General features: G+C 32.9%; 2 protein-coding genes across 2 annotated transcripts; both read right to left on the reverse strand.

Moving 5' to 3' along the window:
• Nucleotides 1–1,274: 1,274 nt before the first annotated feature.
• LOC122608328 lies at nucleotides 1,275–5,243 on the reverse strand. The gene is made up of 4 exons (XM_043781424.1): nucleotides 4,938–5,243; nucleotides 4,744–4,826; nucleotides 4,424–4,626; nucleotides 1,275–1,526 (listed from the first exon to the last, which is right to left on the reverse strand). Exons 1-4 carry the CDS (start codon nucleotides 5,183–5,185, stop codon nucleotides 1,419–1,421), a joined length of 642 nt encoding a protein of 213 aa, XP_043637359.1. The 5' UTR covers nucleotides 5,186–5,243; the 3' UTR covers nucleotides 1,275–1,418.
• Nucleotides 5,244–7,379: 2,136 nt separating this feature from the next.
• Nucleotides 7,380–10,144, reverse strand: LOC122608443. The gene is made up of 4 exons (XM_043781552.1): nucleotides 9,841–10,144; nucleotides 9,647–9,729; nucleotides 8,237–8,439; nucleotides 7,380–7,637 (listed from the first exon to the last, which is right to left on the reverse strand). Exons 1-4 carry the CDS (start codon nucleotides 10,101–10,103, stop codon nucleotides 7,533–7,535), a joined length of 654 nt encoding a protein of 217 aa, XP_043637487.1. The 5' UTR covers nucleotides 10,104–10,144; the 3' UTR covers nucleotides 7,380–7,532.
• Nucleotides 10,145–22,429: the final 12,285 nt, after the last annotated feature.

Below are 22,429 nucleotides of genomic sequence, written 5' to 3' on the forward strand. Positions count from 1 at the left end.
TATGTGCAGATTTGGATTGTTGATCACATGTGCACGAATATTGCTATGATTACATGTGATCGACTTGCATACATGTGATCATAGCAATATTCGTGCACATGTGATCAAGAATTCAAATCTCCACATAATTGTATAACAGATGATAATCCATGCTTCCACACAATTATAAACTTCAAAATTACTTAGAAGTTATTTAGAAAACAGTCAAAAAACAATTTTCATGTAAAAAACAATCATCGGTTGGGCTTGATTTAAAAAGTTCTCAAAGGTTCACGCAAAAAAAAAAGGTTCTCCAAATAACTTTACCCTATATATATATATAAGATTGAATTATGAAAAAAGTAAATGGTTAAATCAAATGACAAAATACATATTATTATTTTTTGAGTAAGTTACACTTTCCGTCCTTAAAGTTGGCACGTTTTGCATTTTTCATCTCTTAAGTGAAAAAATTACAATTTTGACCTTAAACTTGGCAGAATTTTGCAATTGACGTCCCTTGGCCATACGACATTATGTTTCAGCCGTTAAGTACCACACGTGCAAAACACGTGAGGGACTAAAAGTGTAAAAGGTGTCTAATTCAGGGATGAAAACTGAAATTTACATTATATATTGTCATCATCTTCATCTTCTCCAATTGAGTGGCCGGAAAATTCGTCAAAAAACTTAAAATGCCGATATCTCACTCCTTTCTTCGAATTAGACCACAAAACCACTACCAAACTTCTTAAAATTAATTTTCATACGAATCCTAACTAAAAGATTTCAGATTAACACTTGATGGAAAACTCAAAATACCGTGGTAACATGATCTAGGCTTGAAAATTAATTTACTCTTATTTTTTTTTTCTTTCTTGTTTTTGAACAACAAATACATATATAGTATTAGATAATATTAACTAGTTTTATTAAATATGTGATATACTGAGACGCCTGGTATCCCGATCATGATTTTGGTAACCCGACTAGATTATTAATGACAGGGGGGCCGATTTTACTCTACCATATATACCATTACAGATATAGAGGCCCACACTATTTTGGTTGGGATACCAAAAAGTGTGGTTAAGATACACCACCCGTATACTGATATGAAAGTCTTATTAATTTAGCTAACAATTGAATATTCAAATCACCAACAACTTCTAACATGATTGGTCTTAGTAGTTAGTACATTACACTTATACACCAAACATTGTACTCCTAAAAAAAAAATCAAGTGATCGACAGCTAAATAGTACATATCATTTTAAAGTCTGAGACTCTGAGTATGTATCCAACTATCCATAATTAAATAAATAATCATACCATATCTAATATGTAGAAAAAGACTCGTCTCATCACATGAATGATTTCATTACAATATTATATGATGTTACATAGACCTAACCGTGTACTAGCTAGTTTTTCATATTTTATTTTCTCTTTGCTTTTTCTTTTTCCTTGGCTTCTTTATCGACTTTCATAGCTTCCTCCATGACAGGTTCCATCATATCCTCTATCTTGTCTTGCATTTCTTGAACCTGAAATTCAATAAACTAGTTACTATCGTAATTTTACAAGTTTAAGTTTATATACAGAGGGTAAATTGCATTACGAGCTGAGAGTCATTTTTTACTTTTTTGAACAAAAGTTACGTTACACACAATTATTCACACTTATATATGGTAATTAAGATATTAATAGTCATTCATATACAATCCTCTTCTGTTAAGGACGGTACCATACCTTAGTCTATCTCTAGTCTCTAGCTTTACTTAATTAATTAAACATTCTTACACAGTGCAACAAATTTGTCGTTTGTACGTAATTTTTTCTACACACATTAAAAATGCGTAAAATTTTGTTAAGTTGTTTCCACTTAAAAATGTGTACAAATAGTCAACATTAAAAAGTACGAAAAAAGTTAAAGTTTCACAATCAAAAGTGTGAAGAAAAATGTTTCCACACTAATAAGTGTGTACAAATTTTAAACTTTATTCACTTTTAAGTATGGAGATCATTTCGCAAGTGATCTCTACGCACTTGCGTATTGTGTAGAGATCACCCGCGAAATGATCTCCACACTTAAAAGTGCATAAAGTATAAAATTTGTACACACTTATTAGTGTGAACATTTTATCTTCACACTTTTAAGTGCATGTGGAACTTGTATTTTTTTCGCACTTTTTAATGTAGATTATTTATACACATTTTTAAGTGCGAACGATTGATTAAAACTTTACGCACTTTTTGAAATCGTGTAGAATAGAATGTTTAGAAATGATTAATTTGAGGAGAGAATAGCATATTTCAGCTTATAACTTAGAATTGATGATCATTGTATTTTTATTTTTTTTTATTTATAAAATTAAATATACCTGATCTCTTAATTTTAGGCATTGGCCCATTACCTAGTAAGCTAATATATTATGATTAAAATTGAATACCCGATCTCTTATCGAATCAGGCCGAACATTATTTTAGACCCAACAAGTTGATAACTGCATTAAAATTCCACTATCGTCATTATTGAAAAACTGGTTGGATATATAAAAAACATTCGATCATTATGGGGTTAGGTCTGAAATATAATTTAAATAGAAGTATCAGATTATTTTATTCTATATTTTTTGTACACTATAGAGCGACGACAGCTTGCAAATATTGTATATCTTTTTCAAAATAATCATATTCGAGTATTTTAATTATTTGAAGAAAGCTGATTTTCAAGCATAGATCATGTGTTCTGTAGTTGATTTTTTCAAGCAACCTTACGTTTATATCCTTTGAAAACCACTACATGTACAATCACATATCTATATCTAGGGATGAGAAAAAAAAACCGTAACCCATGACCCGATTCGGAACCGGACCGAACCGACCCGCCCGTAGGGCTAACGGGCCGGGTCACAGGTTAAGCTTTTGTGACATTTTCGGGTCACGGGCCGGGTCGGGTCAAGTCAAAAACCGAAAAAAAGTGAAGGAAACCCGTGACCCGCCCGAAACCGACCCGAACCGTACCTTCACGGGCCGGGTCACGGTTCCTATTTTTATGCACTCGCGGGTCGCGGGTCGAGCCAGTTTTTCACGGGTCGGGCCGGGTCGGGTCATTTTCACATCCCTATCTATATCTATATAAACTCAAACTACTTTTTACTTTACTATAAATAATGATATGACATTATTAATAAAATAATGATGACATTATAAATAAAATGAAGTTTCAGTACGTGTGGTAAGTTATATAATGAAAACGCATCTTTTGTATTTATTCTAGACGAATACGATAGGCGATTAGGCGTAAGTAAATTTAGCGTGTTAAATAGCTTACATTACACGAATAAAATGAATTTTTAATGTGATAGATTACGCATGGTATTAGCTTAAAAATAGCAAGTTATATAATTGGCTAACACAATAATCTCCAATTAAGCTCAAATCATTCATTATATGAAAATAGAGGAATAGTTATTTGAAAACTTTAAAAGGAAAAAAAAAAAAATGCGAGAACAATTCTGGACCACTCATTTTCTTATATTTTCTCTCTTTTCCATTAAATAAGAAAATTCAACAAAATCATTTAAAATGTTTTATCTCACAAACCATAAATCGTTAGATGAAACAAAAAGCATGGGTAGTCTTAAAATATCATCCTTTTTCATTAGAGATCCATTTCGATATACTTTTGACGACTTTTAATTTTCGTTTTTTTTCTTCTTGTACTTGTGTACCTACACATGTGTAGGATCATTGTTTTCACATGTAAGTTAGTAAATGAACATATGTACACAACAATGAAGATCAAGAGCGGAGCCCGTCAATCCATGGCAAAGCCATGGTGGCCAAGGACGGAGTCCGTCAGTCCATGAAGGAGCCATAGCGGCTAAGGGCGGACCCCGTTAGGTAGATCACCCCTCACCGGTCACCCCCTATGACCTATCACCCTCTATGACCTATTACTCTATGACTTATCACCCTCTATGACCTATCACCCCCACTAGCTTTGATTTATTAATATCATTAAGGGCATATCCCGTTCTGAATCATAATTTTTGTTCAACCTACACATGTGTAAGTTCAACCTACACATGTGTAAGTTATGTGTAAGTACCAAAAAGAAAATGAAAATTAAAAAGTCGTCAAAAGTATATCGAATTAGATCTCTAATAAAAGAGGACGAAATTTTAAGATTACTCATGCTTTTTGTTTCGTCTAACGATTTACGGTTTGTGAGATAAAACATTTTGAATAATTTTGGTGAATTTTATTTTTTAATCGAAAAGAAAGAGTGAAAAAATATATGGTTCATAATGGTTCTTTGAGTTTTTTTTAGAGTTAAATAACTCAACCCCTATAGAGATATACACAAAATTAAAGTATATATATAATAATAGCTATAGCTAGATATAAAGCAAATTTAATTAGAGTATTAACTAACCTGGTCAATGAAATCACCGGCGGTATGTGCATCTTTTTCAACTCTTTCAGCGACATTTTCAATGTAATCAAGTGTCTTTCTTATTTGGCTACCTTCTGGCAAATCGTCTTCTATTTCTTCTATCACCTTGTCTACTTTGTCCGCCACGGCTTCCACCACGTCGGTTATATGCTCCGCCGTGTCAACTATATGGTCAACTTTCTCTACATACATAAAAAAATATTTGTAAATTAATAACCATATATAGAATATGTATATGTTAGTTTCTTTATGATCCGTATACATTTCAAAGAAGTTGAGTAAGTAATATATATACTTACGCATGAGCAATTTTATTGGACCTCCTTTAGTTGTAACTAAAGGTACAATAAATGTCATCAAAATTCCAATAACCCAATTTTTCCTACAAAAGAAGTTATGTAACTTAACTTAATTAGTAAATAAACAAAAGCAAATTCAAAGACTAATTAATGAAACCTATTTAACAAATAATGAGTTACAAGTGATTAATTACCAAGAACCAGAAGAGGAACCGGGTGGTGGTGGTGGAGGTGGTGTTGAGGCCGGTTCAACATTCGCATAAACGATAACCGAGTTTCGTCTTGTAATAGGAGCTATGGTTCGTTTGCTAGATGGAAAGCTAGAAATGGGATTGAATGGAAGATTAACATGTGATCTACAATGAGTAATTAGGGTACTTTCATGCAAATTTATTTTAGGTATTGTGTTTTGAGAAGCTAGACATTTTGTGATCATAGACATTGTTATAGATCTTAGAGAATTTGGAAGTATATGTTTTTGTAGATTATGAAGGTATATAGTAGTATATGGCAAATTGGCAATGGGCGATGGCCAAATGGAATATATATACGTCCCAGGACTTTTACTTCGATAGTCATCAGAAAGTGGGATATAGCCTCTGGATATGCATACAACATGGATTCGAGTCTTGCAAATAGGGTTTTCTCAATTATTTGAGTTTCCTCCTAATAGGTATTTAGGCATGATCGCGTGACTGCCATTGATTGTAAAAGGCGGTGTCGTGAGTGATCCTAATCGGTTTTCTCAATTATTTAAGTTTCCTCCCAATAGGTATTTAGGCATGATCGCGTGGCTGCCATTGATTGCAAAAGACAGTGTCGTGAGCGATCTTAATACGATTAAAAAAAAATGGAATATATACACACATATAGAGACAATGGGGGTACTTGTTTATTTTATTACTGTATGTTGTACGAAAATAATAAAAAGAACAGTATTATAATGATTAAAAAAGTAGTTTAAGGTGGCATGTTGGCACATGCTTTCGTGGAATTTTCAAGAAGGTTTTGACATAATTATCCTTGTGGTAAGTAGTGGTTTGTGAGAGGAGCCAAGTGATCAATAGTTATGAACAAGGGGTTAAATTGTCCAATTGATGATGTTAAAAAATCATATTGTCAAACACTACCTACTCGATCACTTTGTCGTGGTTTAAAAAGGAGAAATAGTCGCATATGTTTCTCGTTCCTCCATAGATCAAAATTAAAAGATGATATTCTTATATTTTTTTAGGTATCGTTACCTTCTTAAATACATATTGCTCAAAAAAAAAAAAAAATTATAATAATTATAATAATAAAAAATTAAGAAGTATATATAGCCGATCGAGAACCACACTTGCATTGTAAACCAAACGCAGCTATCGTGCTTACGTCAATATAAAGTTAATTATTTATCTTGTACGTTTGTTATTTGTTCTTAATTAAAGTTATTTGAGTTAAAACTTTTAACGTAAGTTGGACCAACAATAAACCCATTTTAATCAACCAATTTGTTAGTTGTCCTCAGTTGAAGCATAACAAAATTTGTACTCACAAGTCACAACCACCATGACCCAAATTCGATATCATCAACGTACAACCTTTAATACAAATCTCCAAAATTTCCAACTAACAATAACATCTCTCAAAACTAACCCTATCAAGTTTTGGTTACCATTTTGTATAAAGAGTTAGACATTCGTTCTATTATTTTTAGTTAATGTATCACGATGTATAAATTTTACAATTTAGTATTAATGTGGTACATTAACCGAATTAGTGATATAAATATCACCACCTTTTATATTTGTTAGAAAATTAAGCCATAAAAACCAACATCTTTATGAATTTTTGGTCAAAATTAAGAGTTTACTTTGAATTGGGCGATGATTACTTCTATTCTATATTTCTATTCCATTTATATGTGATCTATTCTATTCCATTTATATGTGATCAATTTGATGTTACGAGTTGCCTCTTTCTTTAGAATGATATTCAAACAGATATATCTAAAAAAATTTAGAGAAATATGTAAGATGGTCTCTTTGACCAATTTTGACCAGCTTTAGGTCTCTTTTAATTAGGTTGTTTTTAAATCTTTTTTTCGGAACTCTTTCTAAATGTCACGTCAGTTTCTTCCAATTTAAGAACTACCTCTAGCATTAAGACATTTTATTCACCTCTTCCTAAACCTTTTTTTGGTTTTTTTTCCTAATCTGCAATGGTTACAAGACAATTGGCCCCACACGTAGTACGTCGTTCTTGTTCTTAATAATTAGGAAGAATATGGTTTTCGACGAGGAGGAAGAGATTGCTAACATTAAGGTCCTTGAGAAAGAGCTCAAGGAACAGCTTACTACAAGAGGCCTTATACTCTCAAAAATTTATAGCCTTAGCCCTTCACATTTCAGCTTATTTACTCTATCATCGTAAGTTTATTAAATTTGATACCCACATATTTATATTTAACTATTCTTACGCACTCTGGTTTAACACGACACAAATAATAATATAAATATAATCAAATATTCTATAACATTTTATATAATTGACATAAATAAATTTTTATAATTATAATTATAATATAATACTTTATTTATATTTTCAAGGTGTTATATCATTTTTTTTAAAATTTGATCATATACACCAACTGATTTTGAGATGAACGATATTAATTAAAGACTTTATAATTTTCATCCCAACGCTGTACTTAGGCCGTTAGGCGTACGTTTATACATAAGAGGTAGAAAAAGGCTCGTCTCATCACCGTATTTTACAAATTTATCATCTTTTTCTTTTTTACAAATTTATTTCCTCTTTGACTTTTCTTTTTCGGTGGCTTCTTTAGTAACTTCAGCTTCTTCTAAGATAGATTCCAACATATACTCTATCTTGTCTTGCATTTCTTGAACCTGAAATCCGACAAATAACAATATCATAAGTTTGGAAGTCTCGAACGAAATTAATAACTATTTCACATCCAAATTTAATTATAACTATTTCACATGTATGAATGGACAATAAACACGTAGGATTCATTATATAATTTAAAGTTTCTTGTAGTTTTTGATAGAAAATAAATAAATTCTACAAAGCTTGTTAACCTTGTGGTTTTTGGCATCCCCCGTAAATTATACTCCGTAGTAACTATCATTCAAAATATTATGTTGTACGGATTCGGGCCATCGAATTGTTTTGTTTAAATAAGTTATCTAAATGCAGAAAACACACGGCATCAAAAGAGTTGCAGGATTACCAATTTACTATCAAATCCTTCAATTAAAATTTAGGCTTTTAGTGGATTAATAATATTTGGGCTTTTTATGGATTAAAAAGCCCAAAAGTTAAATACAATTATGTTATTGATAGAAGCCTGAACTTTTTCGCAGGAGACATTTACTTACGTTACATTGATCGAGGATTCGAGGGTGCCAAATTACTTAAATTGTTAAAGATAACTTAAATAATATGACTCATATTATATGAGTACATAATAACAACGAGAACCAACCTTGTCAATATAATCTCCGGCCGTATGAGCATCTTTTTCAATTCTTTCAGCCACATTTTCAATGTAATCAAGTGTCTTTCTTATTTGGCTGCCTTCTGGCAGATTACCTTCTGTTTCTTCAATCACTTTGTCGACTTTATCCGCGACCGCTTCCACTATGTCCGTTATATGCTCCGCCGTGTCCATAATGTTATCAACTTTCTCTGTATAGTGTATACATATATATTTCAAAGTTGTCCGATATTTATTTTAGAACTTATTTGCATATATATATGTAACAACCGATTTAGTGTAAGTTTAATCTAAAACTAAATGGGCATAACTAATACGGATTATATCTTACTTAAAAAAAAATTATATGTAGTTTTGACTGTCATGACATTGATTAACTTAATTCATGGACAGATCGGACATCATAAGACTACTGGAACAGAAAAAGAGAAAGGATTTACGGGCAGTGAAGACAGTTATTGGATTAGATATCCAAATGAAAAATAACAAAAAACTATACAATATTATGAAACAGGCCAGTTTCTAATTTGCTTGACACGATCTATACTCACTACATGGGTTTTTGGGACGACAAATGTCACACTTAATAAAATTGTGTTATACACTAATAAAAATTGTGTTATACACTTAATAAAATTATATTTCACAAGTAATAGTTTTTTATACTTAAATATAATTTTTAAAGCGAAGAGAAAATATATTATGATTATATAATTGTTTTGGCGACGACTATGTCGTCCCTAAAAGTATGGCGGGAAATCTTATTTAGGCGGGAATACGAAAAATTAAAAACATTAAAGAAAATATTTAGGGACGACTTTTTTTGAATTTTTTTAATCAAATCTTGATTTTTTTTTGTTTCAACAAAAAGTTAATTCAAAAAGAAATTCGGAAAATATTTAGGGACAAGATTCGTGTCGTCCCCAAAAACCTCATCGCAAAAAACCAACTTTCTTGTAGTGACGTTGATTATTCTTCATATTACGAGTAGTCAGGGTGGGCTATAAGGCAAGGCCGGAAGGGCTTATGCCTTGGGCCCAAGTTCTGAAGGGGCCCATAATTTTGGTATTTGTGGTTATAAATTTGATGCTATTCCAAACCAAAAAATAAAATAGCCATAATCCATAAGAGTTGACATGTAATTGAAAAATCAACAAAAGTTACGGTAAAAAATTTCTTATTTTGGGGGGCGTTATTTCTTTTTGCCTCGGGCCTAATTAATTTTAGCATTTTCGGAGAAAGCCTGCGAGTAGTAACAAACATGCGTGTTTGTGTGAGGGGCTACCGGGGATGAAGCAAATCTTCCAAAATACATGAATAGCTTTGCACTTGAAATCAAGAATCATATCATATCATATATATATACTTAATTAAGAACTAGCTTGAATATGTACTTACGCATCATCAATTTTATTGGACCTCCTTTAGTCGAAACCGAGGGTACAACAAATGTCATCAAAATTCCAATAACCCAATTTTTCCTACAAAGTAAGTCAAATACCAAAAAATTAGTTAAGCAAAATATTTATATGGGAGAGCCATAAATACATGTAACGGGAAATTTAATTAAGTTGCAGGATTATATATATTACCAAGCACTAGAAGGAACACGAGCCGGTGGTGAAGATGGTGTATCAACTGGAGGATCAACATTATCATTGGCGTAAACGATCATCGAATTCCATCTTGTGGTGATAGTGGATGTGTTAGGAGCCGCGGTGTGTTTAGTGTTAGGAATATAAGAAATGGAATTGAATGGGAGATTAACATGGGCTTTATGAGTAATTAGGCATTCATGTACATTTACTTTAGCAATTAAATATTGAGAAGACAAATATTTTGTGGTCATCGACATGGTAGCATAATAAGTACCTCAGAGTATTATTACGAGAATAGTTTATGTCTGTATGATGCATGCTGTATGTATACACACGTATATATATACTAGAGACAATAATATAATGAAAGTATTTTGAAGGTTGGAAAACTAGCTTCATGAGTATCACGTGTTTTTGACTTGTTATGGAGGGTTTCATATTGAGATGGGATTTTTACATCTTTATCCTTGTAGTAAGTGGAAGTTTGTAAGAGGAAAGGAGATGATCCATTGTACTCTAACAACGGATAAATGTCTAACATCTCCACGTGGATGCGTTTATGCCTGTTTGACTCCTGACACAATGCCATAAAAGGTTTGCTCCCCATGTGTTAGATAGATATAGCATTGCTAAGACCCCCTCACCATATTTACACGTGGCAGGATTCGAACTAGAGACCCTACAGAGGATACCATAAAATTCCACATTGTGGAACACCCCCTGACAACTAGGCTAACACCCCAATTGCAACGGTATTATCTTTTCGTATACTCAACTCCATCTCTAATAACACTTTATCATTCCAAATATATTAAAACTATTTATTGATCGATGACTGATAAATGTAACCAACTATCTATTACCTACTCATTTTGTTATATATGGTCAAATGAAGAAAACAATTTGTGTTTACACTTCTCAATAAATCAGAAGGAGAAGATCGAATTGAGTGCTTGGAAAGATGTTTATAAACCTTTCATGTTTAGTTAAATAAGAGAGAAACCCACATAAAACATCGACGGTGCGGTCGTGACGGCGTCAATTAGTTGTGGGGTGGCAACAACAATTGGTGGTAGAAGTGGCGGCGATGACTGGTGGTGGCGACTTGCGATGACGGCTACGACTAGTGGGACAGTGATGGAGACGAATAATGTAGGTTATTGATTCAAAAGGGATAACGTAATTATGTAATAAGTTTATGAATAAATTTTATAAATTATTTTTCTAAGGGTACATTTGAGATACTATATGAGGAGATAAGTGGAGTAGTAGCACTAAATCAAGAGTAGGTGTTTTAATATTTTGCGTTGTTTGCCGTTAACATGAGCTAGGGTGACGTGGTTTGCTTTATAAAATATCATTATGGATAATTCAAAACAAATATTGTTATTTTATTTCCAATTACGTTTTTATATTTTATGATATGTATATTTTATTTACTAGTACTAGTATCCGTATGATGTACGGATTGATAATATGATTGATTTTTTTAGTAAGTAAAATAAAATTTGAACATATTTGATGAGCGTCCATTTTGTAATAAAAACCCTATCGAAAGACCTCATTTCTATGTCTTAAATGAGTTAATATTCCTGAACTATCGGTACTTAATGAGTCGGATGTTTATGCAGGTTCACGGAAGATGCGAGAGAAGGTAAATGGCATCAAGTAACTCAAGATGAAGGCCTATGAAGTTACAAGACACAAGGAGGTGATTCGGGAGCTGAATGAAGAAGTACGAGAAGTAGCAGCAGTTGCCAGCGCCGCTGGCTTGGCCCAGCGTCACTGGCAGCCAAGCCAGCGACGCTGGGTATAGGTGGCCCAGATGAGAAACCGACTTCAGCTTCGATTTAAGTCGAACTAACCCTCAAAACCCTTAGAGATAGCCGATTCAGCAGCCCTAGCCGCCCATATTCAACCCTAGGTCAACTTTGCAGATTCAAGGAGGTTTTGGAGCTTCTAAAACTTTTCGATCTTCATACTCAACCTAGATCTACTTTTTTACTTTAATTTCAGTTGATAAACAATGTCTTTCATCTTTTCAGACTTTGTTATTCTTTTAGTAATGTCAGGCTAGTAGGTTGAATACTTGTTTGGATCAATGTGATCATGAAGACGCTTATTGTTTTACTTTATTTGTTAGATCTGTTGGAGTGTGTTTTACTGTTTATTGTAGATACATGTTTACTAGTTCTTCATATTATTATCGGTTTTATATCTGCATGTATTGATTTAATTCTGATAACCGGTCTATAATCATACACTAGGATTAATACATAAGGACGGAAAACATTAGTCGGTCTTTAACTAGTTGTAAAATGTGATTCACTTGTAACCGAGAGATCCAGAATCGTAGTAATTTGGATGAATAGAACATGATGCTTAACAATGTTAAACGCGGTTCTTTGACTTGGAAACGAGCACTGTGGCTTAAGAGCCGGGTAACTAAAAGATGAATTAGTAACACAAACTTTAGGTCATTAATGCTTATACAATGAATCTAACGAGAATTTGTTTATAGTGTAGTGTGAGTCTAGCGACCACACTAGTTAGTTAGACAAAGTGAATCTAACGAGAATCTGAATCGTGATTAAGTTTCCAACAGACTAGCAAATGGGTAGGATAGTATTTGGTCGTACCATGAGATCGGAGATGCCAAACAAGTATTTTAATTTAACTACTGTTATTTGCTTTTTCTAAACTATTTTCAGACTAATCCTCTCGTTGAATAAGCGGTTGCGGCTTGTATTTACTTTTCAGTATTTTAATTAGTTTAATAGGAAATTGTGACAACCCCACAACCGCTAGAATTACACGTATTACTAGATTAGGTAAAGCAATGCGTCCCTGCGAACGATCCTGTTCTTATTACTAAAGTATATTACATTTGATTGGGTCCCCTATCCGTTAAGGTGTGTGTGTTTTGAGGTAATAATTTGTACAACATTTTTATAAATTTAAACACTAAACGAAACCACCCATCAATTTTCTATACTTCCATAGTATTAGTCAAGCTCAAATATTACTTTTGATATTGATAATATGCTCACTTAGTTTAAAATATGATGGTAAAAACATGTTTCGCGTTGTTTTAATTTTCAACTACGTTTAGTTAGGTTAGTAGGAGGTGTTTATAAATAAGATAAATATTTTGTTAAATTTGATTTATTATTTTGCATTGTTACCCTATAATTAAGTGAAATATTTGATTGTTCAGAAAATTATGTGTTTGGTAACTTATACTTTTTCAAAGGAGACGTTAAAATATAATGATACGTTGATATGTTAATAATGTTATAATAAGAGTTTAAAATAATATGCCTCACGTAGATATTATTGAGTCCCAATGTTCATTGTAAATTTGTAATGACAAATCTGATAGTTAACGATCTGTTTCTGACCCAGATCATACTTCATGTACTTTACTGTAATATCTTATGGAAGCAAGTGTTATTCAAGCATTCAATCCAAGTCAAAGAAGAGGATTAAAGATAGAAGACCAAGTTGTCAGTGGAAGGCAGCTTGGGATTAGCAGTCACCTTGAAAACACTGAGGCAGATTGGTGCCTTGACAAATGACCCAATCTGTGTCTGACAATCAAGTGAAGATAACAACCTAGATTGAAGATAAGGAAAAATGACGTGACTAGGAAGATTCCTAGGATCTAGGTTGGTGATTGGATTTACTTATGCGTGTCCATACTTGATGAGCGTCCATTTTGTGATAAAAGCCCCTATCGAAAGGCCTCATTTCTATGTCTTAAATGAGTTACTATTTCAGAACTATCAGTACTTAATGATTCGTATGTTTACGCAGGTTCACGGAAGATGCGAGAAAAGGTAAATGGCATCAAGTAACTCAAGATGAAGGCCTATGAAGTTACAAGTCACAAGGAGGAGATTATGGAGCCAAACGAAGCAATACGAGCAGCGGCAGGAGCTGCCAGTGCCGTGGACCCAAGCCCAGCGCCACTAGCGCCACTGGGAGCCCATCTAGCGCCGTTGGGTGGTCCAAATGAGAAACTGACTTCAGCTTCGATTTAAGTCAAACTAACCCTCAAAGCCCTAAGAGAGAGCCGATTCAGCAGTCCTAGCCGCCCATATTCAACCCTAGGTCGACTTTGCAGATTCCAAGGAGGTTTTGGTGCTTTTAACACCTTCCGATCTTCATCCTCACCCTAGATCTACTCTTTTACTTTACTTTCAGTTGGTAAACAATGTCTTTCATCTTTTCAAACTTTGTTATTTCTTTAATAATGTCAGGCTAGTAGGTTGAATACTTGTTTTGATCAATGTGATCATGTAGATGCTTATTGTTTTACTTTATTTGTTAGATCTATTGGAGTGTGTTTTACTGTAGACCGGGTTTGATCCTAGGTGAGTTTGGTTCTAAACTAATGTCGGATGATCCTAAAGGGGCTTCTTGGTTGAAAAGGTTTGCTAAGTTACCTACGGGTGATGAATTTGATTTGTTGAGTCTCCTCCTACGTCCGAGTCTACTTAGGCTTGTAGAAAAACGTCTTACAACTGTTCCCGATCTTAAACGGATCAACTACCTAAATAATCTGCAAACCTCAAGAAAAAGATCAACGCACCAATATAAATATAAAAATAAAATGAAAAACTAAATTAAACTACTTAAACTAAAAAAAGAAAAAGAAAATATTTTTGGATTCCTGAAACTTTAAGAAAATGAAAATACTAGCTAAATTAAACTAAACCCTAATTTTGACCTTAAAACCTAATTTGACCTAATTTAACTTCTAAACCTAATTGACTTAAACTAAATACTGAAAAGTAACTACTTCATGCCAAAACACAAAGCGGGATCGAAACACAAAACCTATGATGGTGATTTCATTTTTGCTTTTAAATTTATAAAATGTTGTATAAGTAATTATCTGAAAACACATATGCACACACACTTACGAGCAGAGAACCCGATCGTATAGTATAGTTTAAGTGATAAGTTACAGGATCGTTCGCAGGGATGCTTGCACTACCTAATCTAATAATATGTGTAAAATTACAAAATGTTGCACACACTTATTATTAAGGGGTAGTTTGGTTCGCAGAATCTTTTTGAAGGAATTGGAATTTGTTAAAGGAATTTGAATTTGAAGGAATTGGAATATGAAAGTTTCATAAATTGTATTGTGTTTGGTTGACAGAATTCAATAGAATTCAATTTAAAGAATTTAAAAATAAATTATGTCAAATGACAAAATTAACCTTTATTTATACTTTCATATTATAATGATCTTTTCATTATAATAATATATATAATAAAATTAATAAATGAATGATACAAGAATCCATATCCGTCCTTATCTTATCTCACAAACATTTTGCATACCCATTTCACATAGTCAATCACACAAATAGCAAAATGTTTCGCAGAAAAGAATAAATCAACACACAAATGTTCCGATTATTAAACTCAACAGTTCAATCTCTAAACATCAGACGTCATTTTTCATGATATCATTTTTGCCGTCAACACCACTGCACTCTCTGTCGCCCTTACTAGATAAAGTCACCGCCGCCGTTCCTCCATAATCTCCGACCAATATTTACATGATTGGCTTTTTTTATTATTATTTCTTCTATTTCCTTACATTATCAATAGATATTCCATTAAAAAAAATTAATGGAAAAAGAGGACACAACAAGATGGTTGGTGGCGGACTGGCGGCACAGCAACGGTGAATGCCATGGCAGAAGGAAGGTAAGTAGCGGTCACCATTTCATCATGTTCTTGAGCAGCAGTGGGTCGCCAGAATAAACAACGGTGGTGGTGGTGGTTAACAACCGGCGGGACATCAAATCAGGGAAGACTTTTTTATTTTGGTTTCTAGTTATGAGAGGGTAGTATGGTAAACATAAATGAATTCCTTGGAATGTCAAAACATTCCATCAAGTTTGTGAAGGAATTGAAAATTTCATGTTTTAAAGAATTTGATGGAATTATTTAGATTTCAATTCCATCTACTTTTCAACCAAACAAAGGAAATGAATGGAATTTAGATTCCAATTCCAAAGAATTCCAATGAAATCCATGAACCAAACACCCCCTAAGGATACCTAATCTAATAATAAGTGATAAGCTACAGGATAGTTTAATTCTAGCGACGTTGGCAGCTGTTGCTTCTCGTACTTCTTCGTTCGACTTCGGAATCACCTCCTTATGTCTTGTAACTTCATAAGTTTCCATTTTGAGTCACTTGATGTCATTTACCCCCTCTCTCATCTTTCGTGAACCTGCGTAAACATACGACTCTATTAAGTACCAATAGTTCCGGAATATTAACTCAATTAGACATTGAAATGAAGCCTTTAATTCGACATGGGTTTTTATCACAAAATGGACGCTCACCAGTGACACTACCGGTCTCAAAATTCTTAGCCGAACCCGGTTTTGCCACTACTGTTCTCGGTTCGAATAGCGAGACCGGTATTGCCATTACCGGTCTCTAGGAGAGAGAATGAGACCGGTAGTGGCAATAACGGTCTCGAAGGATATATATATGAAATTCAAATGCAGATCACCATTTACTTAATTACCATAGATCTTCTTCTTCCTTTTCCTTAGATAATCATACCTTAATTTTATATCTCATTTTCTCAAATGGCACGTCAATCATCTTCTAGTGGTGGTGGTGCATACCCAAATATCACTAGGGCTGGAGCTAGAAACTCCATTTGGTCTCACATGGTTAATGATAACAAGGATAAATCGGACGTGGTAGCTATAATTGGTGGTTTAAGTGCGAGAAAGTCGGCCTATGAGACCGAAATTACAGAACATAACACAGTGGTCCACCCTACTGAAATAGACAGGAGGTTAATGCGTGTATTTTAGTGCATATTTTATTAAATCGTTTTGCTCGTAAAAATCACCCAAGTTTTAAATTTATAAAACAATGATATACTAATAATTATATTACACCCCGTCGCATATAGTATAGCTAATAGTAAGTCCAGGATCATCCAAGGGAATTAGTTTAGTAGTCAATATCAATATTAAATCTAATCTAAAAAAGAAAGTGTAAAATTAGGGGGGGGGGGTGACCGAGTTGTCATGTTGCTTAACAAACTACAAGTGATCTTTCGAACGCTTTTAAATGACTGAAAAGTAAATTTTGGTGTAAGAGGAGTGAATGATAAATCTTAAGGTCATTATAATCTAAAAATAGTTTTTTTAATGAAAAGAGTTTGTTTGATCTTTAGAACTAGAAAATGTTTTCAACCCCCAGTTTATAATCAGACTGTCACTATCCAATTATTAAACTACTAACTGGTAACTACTCTACTTCTTATTAAAGCTAGATTAGACCTTAATCTAACTATAATAATGACACTCTAACAAACTTGAAACCACCTCTAGAACGAAGTTTCAACATACGGATTTTACCCAAATTGAGACCAAAGTTTTAAGAACAATCTTTCAATGTAAGATTCAAACAAGAGCTTTAATTAACAATGAGACTTGACGTAACTTATAATCACTTTTGATTAAAATAACTAAAAGATTCACACAGATTTCAATCTATGGTAACTAGAACTTTTGATATGAGCAGTGAACAGAAAATGTAACAAAGAGTTTTGTGAATGACAATGGTAACTTACAAACTAAATGATTTAATTTAAAAACTAAGACTAAGTGTTTTGAGAATTGGATTGGTGCAAATGACTTTGGAGTAATCTGTGAGATGGTAGCTCTCAACTAGGAGGCACACCTCCTACTTTCCATCAAAGCTTCTCTTTATAAGCAATTGTCTAACTACCTCTTTTAGTTTCTTCCGACAATAGAGTGATAGTTCTTCGGAAGCTAGGATACTCTGTCACAGTATTGGAAACGTGTATGATACATGCAAGCATTTCATTCATTTCATGTACAATGGGCCTAAGTAATCATATATGTTGCTTCATGTATTATCTTATGTTGTAATCTTCCAAAACGTGACCATAGTAGCTAATTCATCGAAAGTGATCAACATGAAACTTGTAGGTCTTAATTTCCTGAATCCGTAGAAAGTTGAATCGTCTCGATCGGGGCCCTCAATAACAAAGACAATTGAATAAGCGAGTAGGTTTGAACCCGAATTTCGCCCGGATGGTAGTCGGCCTCAAGGTTACGTGACTAACCCGGGAGAGGAATACACCAAACAAGGTTACGTGACGTGTATAAGGTGCCTCATCAAGTGGTGCAATTTCATCGTCTTCGTTGTTTTCATCATCTTCATTATATTCTGACTGGTTACTCGGTTGAAAAAAAAATTGGCTTTGAGTCAAGCTTAACAACTGGTTTGTAAAAGTAGGCTCGAACCTCACTTCAAATTGCGCATCACCAAGATGATTAATCATTCCCAAAGTATTATCATCAGTAATTAAATTCTAAAAGGTGTTCCATTAAATTCATATCATAAATATAATTGCAATTTGGCAGATTGTTTTGAAATACCAAAACAACTGTAATTAACATTACCAAATTCTAAATAACTCATTTTCAAAAAAAAGAAGGAAAACTTCTTCTTTTTTATGCATCTGAAGTTTGAAGAATCTCAGTTACAAATGATACATAATCATCCCAAATTAACTGCACCATAATTGGATTGAATGATGAAGATTTCATTTTTTTAATAGAAATTTTGCTGAGTGTTTGTGTTTGAATATTATCTGAAATATATTTAGTACTCATAAATACTTGAAATTACATCATCAAATGTATAATTAATATATATATATATATTTATATAATGATTACAACACATTATGGTTTCACCATTTTTCGCCACGTGTAGGGTTTCGACCGAACCCGGTAATGGCAAAACCGGGTTCAAGTAGTTTTTTTGGCATCATGTAGTAGTCAAAGAAGTACAGCGAAATGATGTCAGATTCCCTTCAAGGCCGGTATTGCCATTACCAGTCTCATTCTCTCTCCTCGAAAGCCACCGTACCTGTCACATCAACCTGCAAAGCTGACATTATTCGAATCGAGACCGGTAGTGCCAAAACCATGTTCGGCTAAGAATTTTGAGCCAGATAGTGCTGTTACCGGATTATCCACTTCCATAAATATTTTTTCCCTAAAACTTTTTTAATAAAATCCCCACCAAAAATGTCCAATTTCAAAAAATTATGCCTTAAAAATGTGGGTTGGGGAATTGACCACGTGTTATTCATTATTGAATTATTGTCTAAAAAACATTATCTTATTAATGTATTCATTGATGTTCACATGTGATGATGTGAAGGATTCATTGAAGAATGATCCACACAAATATAATGAACGCTAGATAACAGAATACTTTGAAGTCGCAGACTAACCGTTTGACCTAGCTAAAAGAGTTAAAGAACCACAAAAATCGTACCTAATCTCTCAATAATATGAAAGATTTCTAAAAATTAGTAAATTAGTAAATTTGGTTTTTATCATCATTCAACTATATAATGAAGACATATAAGTTTTCTAATAAGTAATTAATACCCCCAATTTATTGGAATATTTTTTCCTTTCCAACACATACGATACTTTTATCCGAAGTTGCTAGTGTAAACACTAGAGAAATCATTATTAAATATGTCCTCTGATTGTTGTTTTTTTAATCGGACAACTTATTTCTCCTCACCATTCGAAAGTAAATGTCTGCCTAGGTGATGGTACTTTTACTCGAAACCTACTAGCGGGGCCCACTACAGGTTTCGTGATAGTTTAATGGGATTTTATTCATTGGTTTCTAGGAAAATGTATGAAAGAAAATGTATCCCAAGTATACATTACATGCATGTGTGCATACACTTACATGTACACATAGATATGTATATTAGTCTTATACTTTTTTTAAAAGTTCGTGATATAAGATTCTTGATGTGTATTGATTGGGTTGGGTTCGGGTACCTTTTCTCTCACGGGTTCATTTTCGGGTGTTGCGCTACCTGCCATATTGTTATTCATCTATAATATAATTAAAAGAGGGGGTTAGGTACACTTAGCACCCATAATCCCCCTCACTCTCTTCTCATTAATCATCTATTTTTTCTAATATTATTTATTCTATTCTATTCTATAACCGACCTTTAAAAATAATTCTTATTATTTGTCTACTTTTACTATATATATAAACCAAATCTAAAAACTTACGGAACCATAAAAAAATCCCCTACATTCGACTTTAGAAAACTCGCAGAACAAAAAAGTGCCTTGATTCGACTTACAAGCAGGTTAGTTCGACTAAGTTTTCTTTAGTTTGTTAACATTGAATTGTTAATTATAAAGTTTTTATCTTTAATTTGTTAACATTGCAGAACAAAAAATTCCCTTGATTCGACTTACAAGCAGGTTAGTTCGACTAGGAAGTTTTTTTTACTTGGTTAACATTGAATTGTTAATTATAAAGTTTTTATCTTTAATTTGTTAAAATTGAATTCATTCGACTTACAAGGTTTTTGTTCGACTAGCAACTTTTCTTTAATTTGTTAACATTGAAATCTTAATTATAATGTTTAACTAATTTTTTAACATTGAATTTTTATGTTATTGTTTTGTAATCCATTGTAGGTTCATTATGACTTCTCCTTCAACAACAAAAAATAAGACCACATTAGTTCATCTTGAAGATCTTAAGCCAACACATGTTAACCATCATCTACGACTCCGTGTTGTGCATGTATGGACTGTTTCGGAGTGGAATAACCCAAAGAAAATCAAAACGTTCGAGATGGTCTTTGTTGATGAATTGATATGTATTTTTCAAATTATATACTTTGCACTTTTAAAATATAACTAAAGTTGGAAAAAATGGGTAAACTATAATCAATATTTATATGGAGTTATTTTTCATACATTTCGTTTTTAGTTTTTGTACTGATTACGTTTAGTTTGATGATACATATTTATATGGAGTTATTTTTAATATGTTTCGTTTTAAGTTTTTGTATTGATTAAGTTTAATTTGATGATACATATAATGAGTTTGTAATATAACTAAAGTTGAAAAAAAAAAGGTAAACTATGAATAGTTCATACTTTGAATAGTTTTATGTTAAATTTTTACGTATTCTAATTTTTACATTACCTACTTAATAAAGTTGAGTTCTACTTTTTTTTTAGCTTTGATTAATATATTTTGAGACTACCCGTCCAATGGACGGGTTTGAACATTAGTACTCTATAAGCTGTGAAGCACACGGGGACGGCATATAGGTGCTCGAACCCGTTTCGGGGTCTCCTTGGGTGGGAAACGCCTTGGTGTAACAAATGTGTAGTTATAGGGATTAATCACGGGAAGACCAATGTATTTTCCCATATGTACACGGTTGCCCATTATACTTTTTTATCGATGAAGTTTACCCACATACTTTTTTTTGTAGACGGTTGACCAATATTACCGACTATCACAGGTAAACCGGTCAACTTTGGGTCAACCGTGTACAAAAAGAAAAGTATCTGGGTAAACCTTATTAATAAAAAAGTATAATGGGCAACCGTGTAAAAATGGGAAAGTACGTCGGTATTCTCGTGATTAATTCAATTTTAATCAACGTTCGTAAACATGTACTTTTTAATCAACACAACTATATATTATATTGTCAATTGTTTTCTTACATTCTATTTTCATAATTATGTCCATATTATAACTATACTCTTACACACAACTCAACATCGTTCTAATATAGATCATTTTTAAACCACACGTTAAAAATGAAAATAATATAATTCATCTCGGACGTACAAAACATGGGTCTTAAGACCTTGTTACAAAGAAAAAACAAGTTTTGAGGTCGGGCACCAACATTCATTACTATTGGGTTGCAATGATATGCAACATCCACAGCGTCAAAAAGTTCAAAATTTTTGTATTTTGGGTTTCGTATGAAATATTTGGTTGTTAGCCCTTTTTTAGTAAGAAAGATCCTCATGCATTAAGTATGCGGGATCATCCATAAGATATTTTTTTTAGCCATACATCACTACTTATTTTTTTTGATTAATCACAAAAAGACCAACGTACTTTTCCATTTGTACACGATTGCACATCATACTTTTTATTGATGAGGTTTACCCACATACTTTTTTTTTACACGGTTGACCCAAAGTTGACCGGTTTACCTGTGATAGTCGGTAATATTGGTCAACCGTGTACAAAAAAGAAAAGTATGTGGGTAAACCTCATCAATAAAAAAGTATAATAGACAATCGTGAACAAATGGGAAAGTACGTTGGTATTCTCGTGATTAATCCCTTATTTTTAGTAGACGATTGTGCCATAAAAAATGATAGGTTACTCGTTGAAAAAATTGAATAAAATATAAGCATAGGTTATATAAATAGACTAACACATGTTACGTTATCACAATATCACATATATTTAAGCACTACATGTATTGAAAATAGCTTTGTCAAGACAGTCATGTAAAATAATTAGCTTTGTTAGTGATTGTAAAACTAATGTGTAAAAAGGAATTGTTCAAAAAACGCTTCTATTGGGAGTTATCTGTAATTATTATAATCTTCAATCAAAGTCTCAAGTTTTAGTAGTGTTATAATTGTGTTATGTTTATCTGCCAAGAACAATTAGTTA

Source organism: Erigeron canadensis, chromosome 7 (genome assembly GCF_010389155.1).
Source record: "Erigeron canadensis isolate Cc75 chromosome 7, C_canadensis_v1, whole genome shotgun sequence".
Lineage (NCBI taxonomy): Eukaryota > Viridiplantae > Streptophyta > Magnoliopsida > Asterales > Asteraceae > Erigeron > Erigeron canadensis.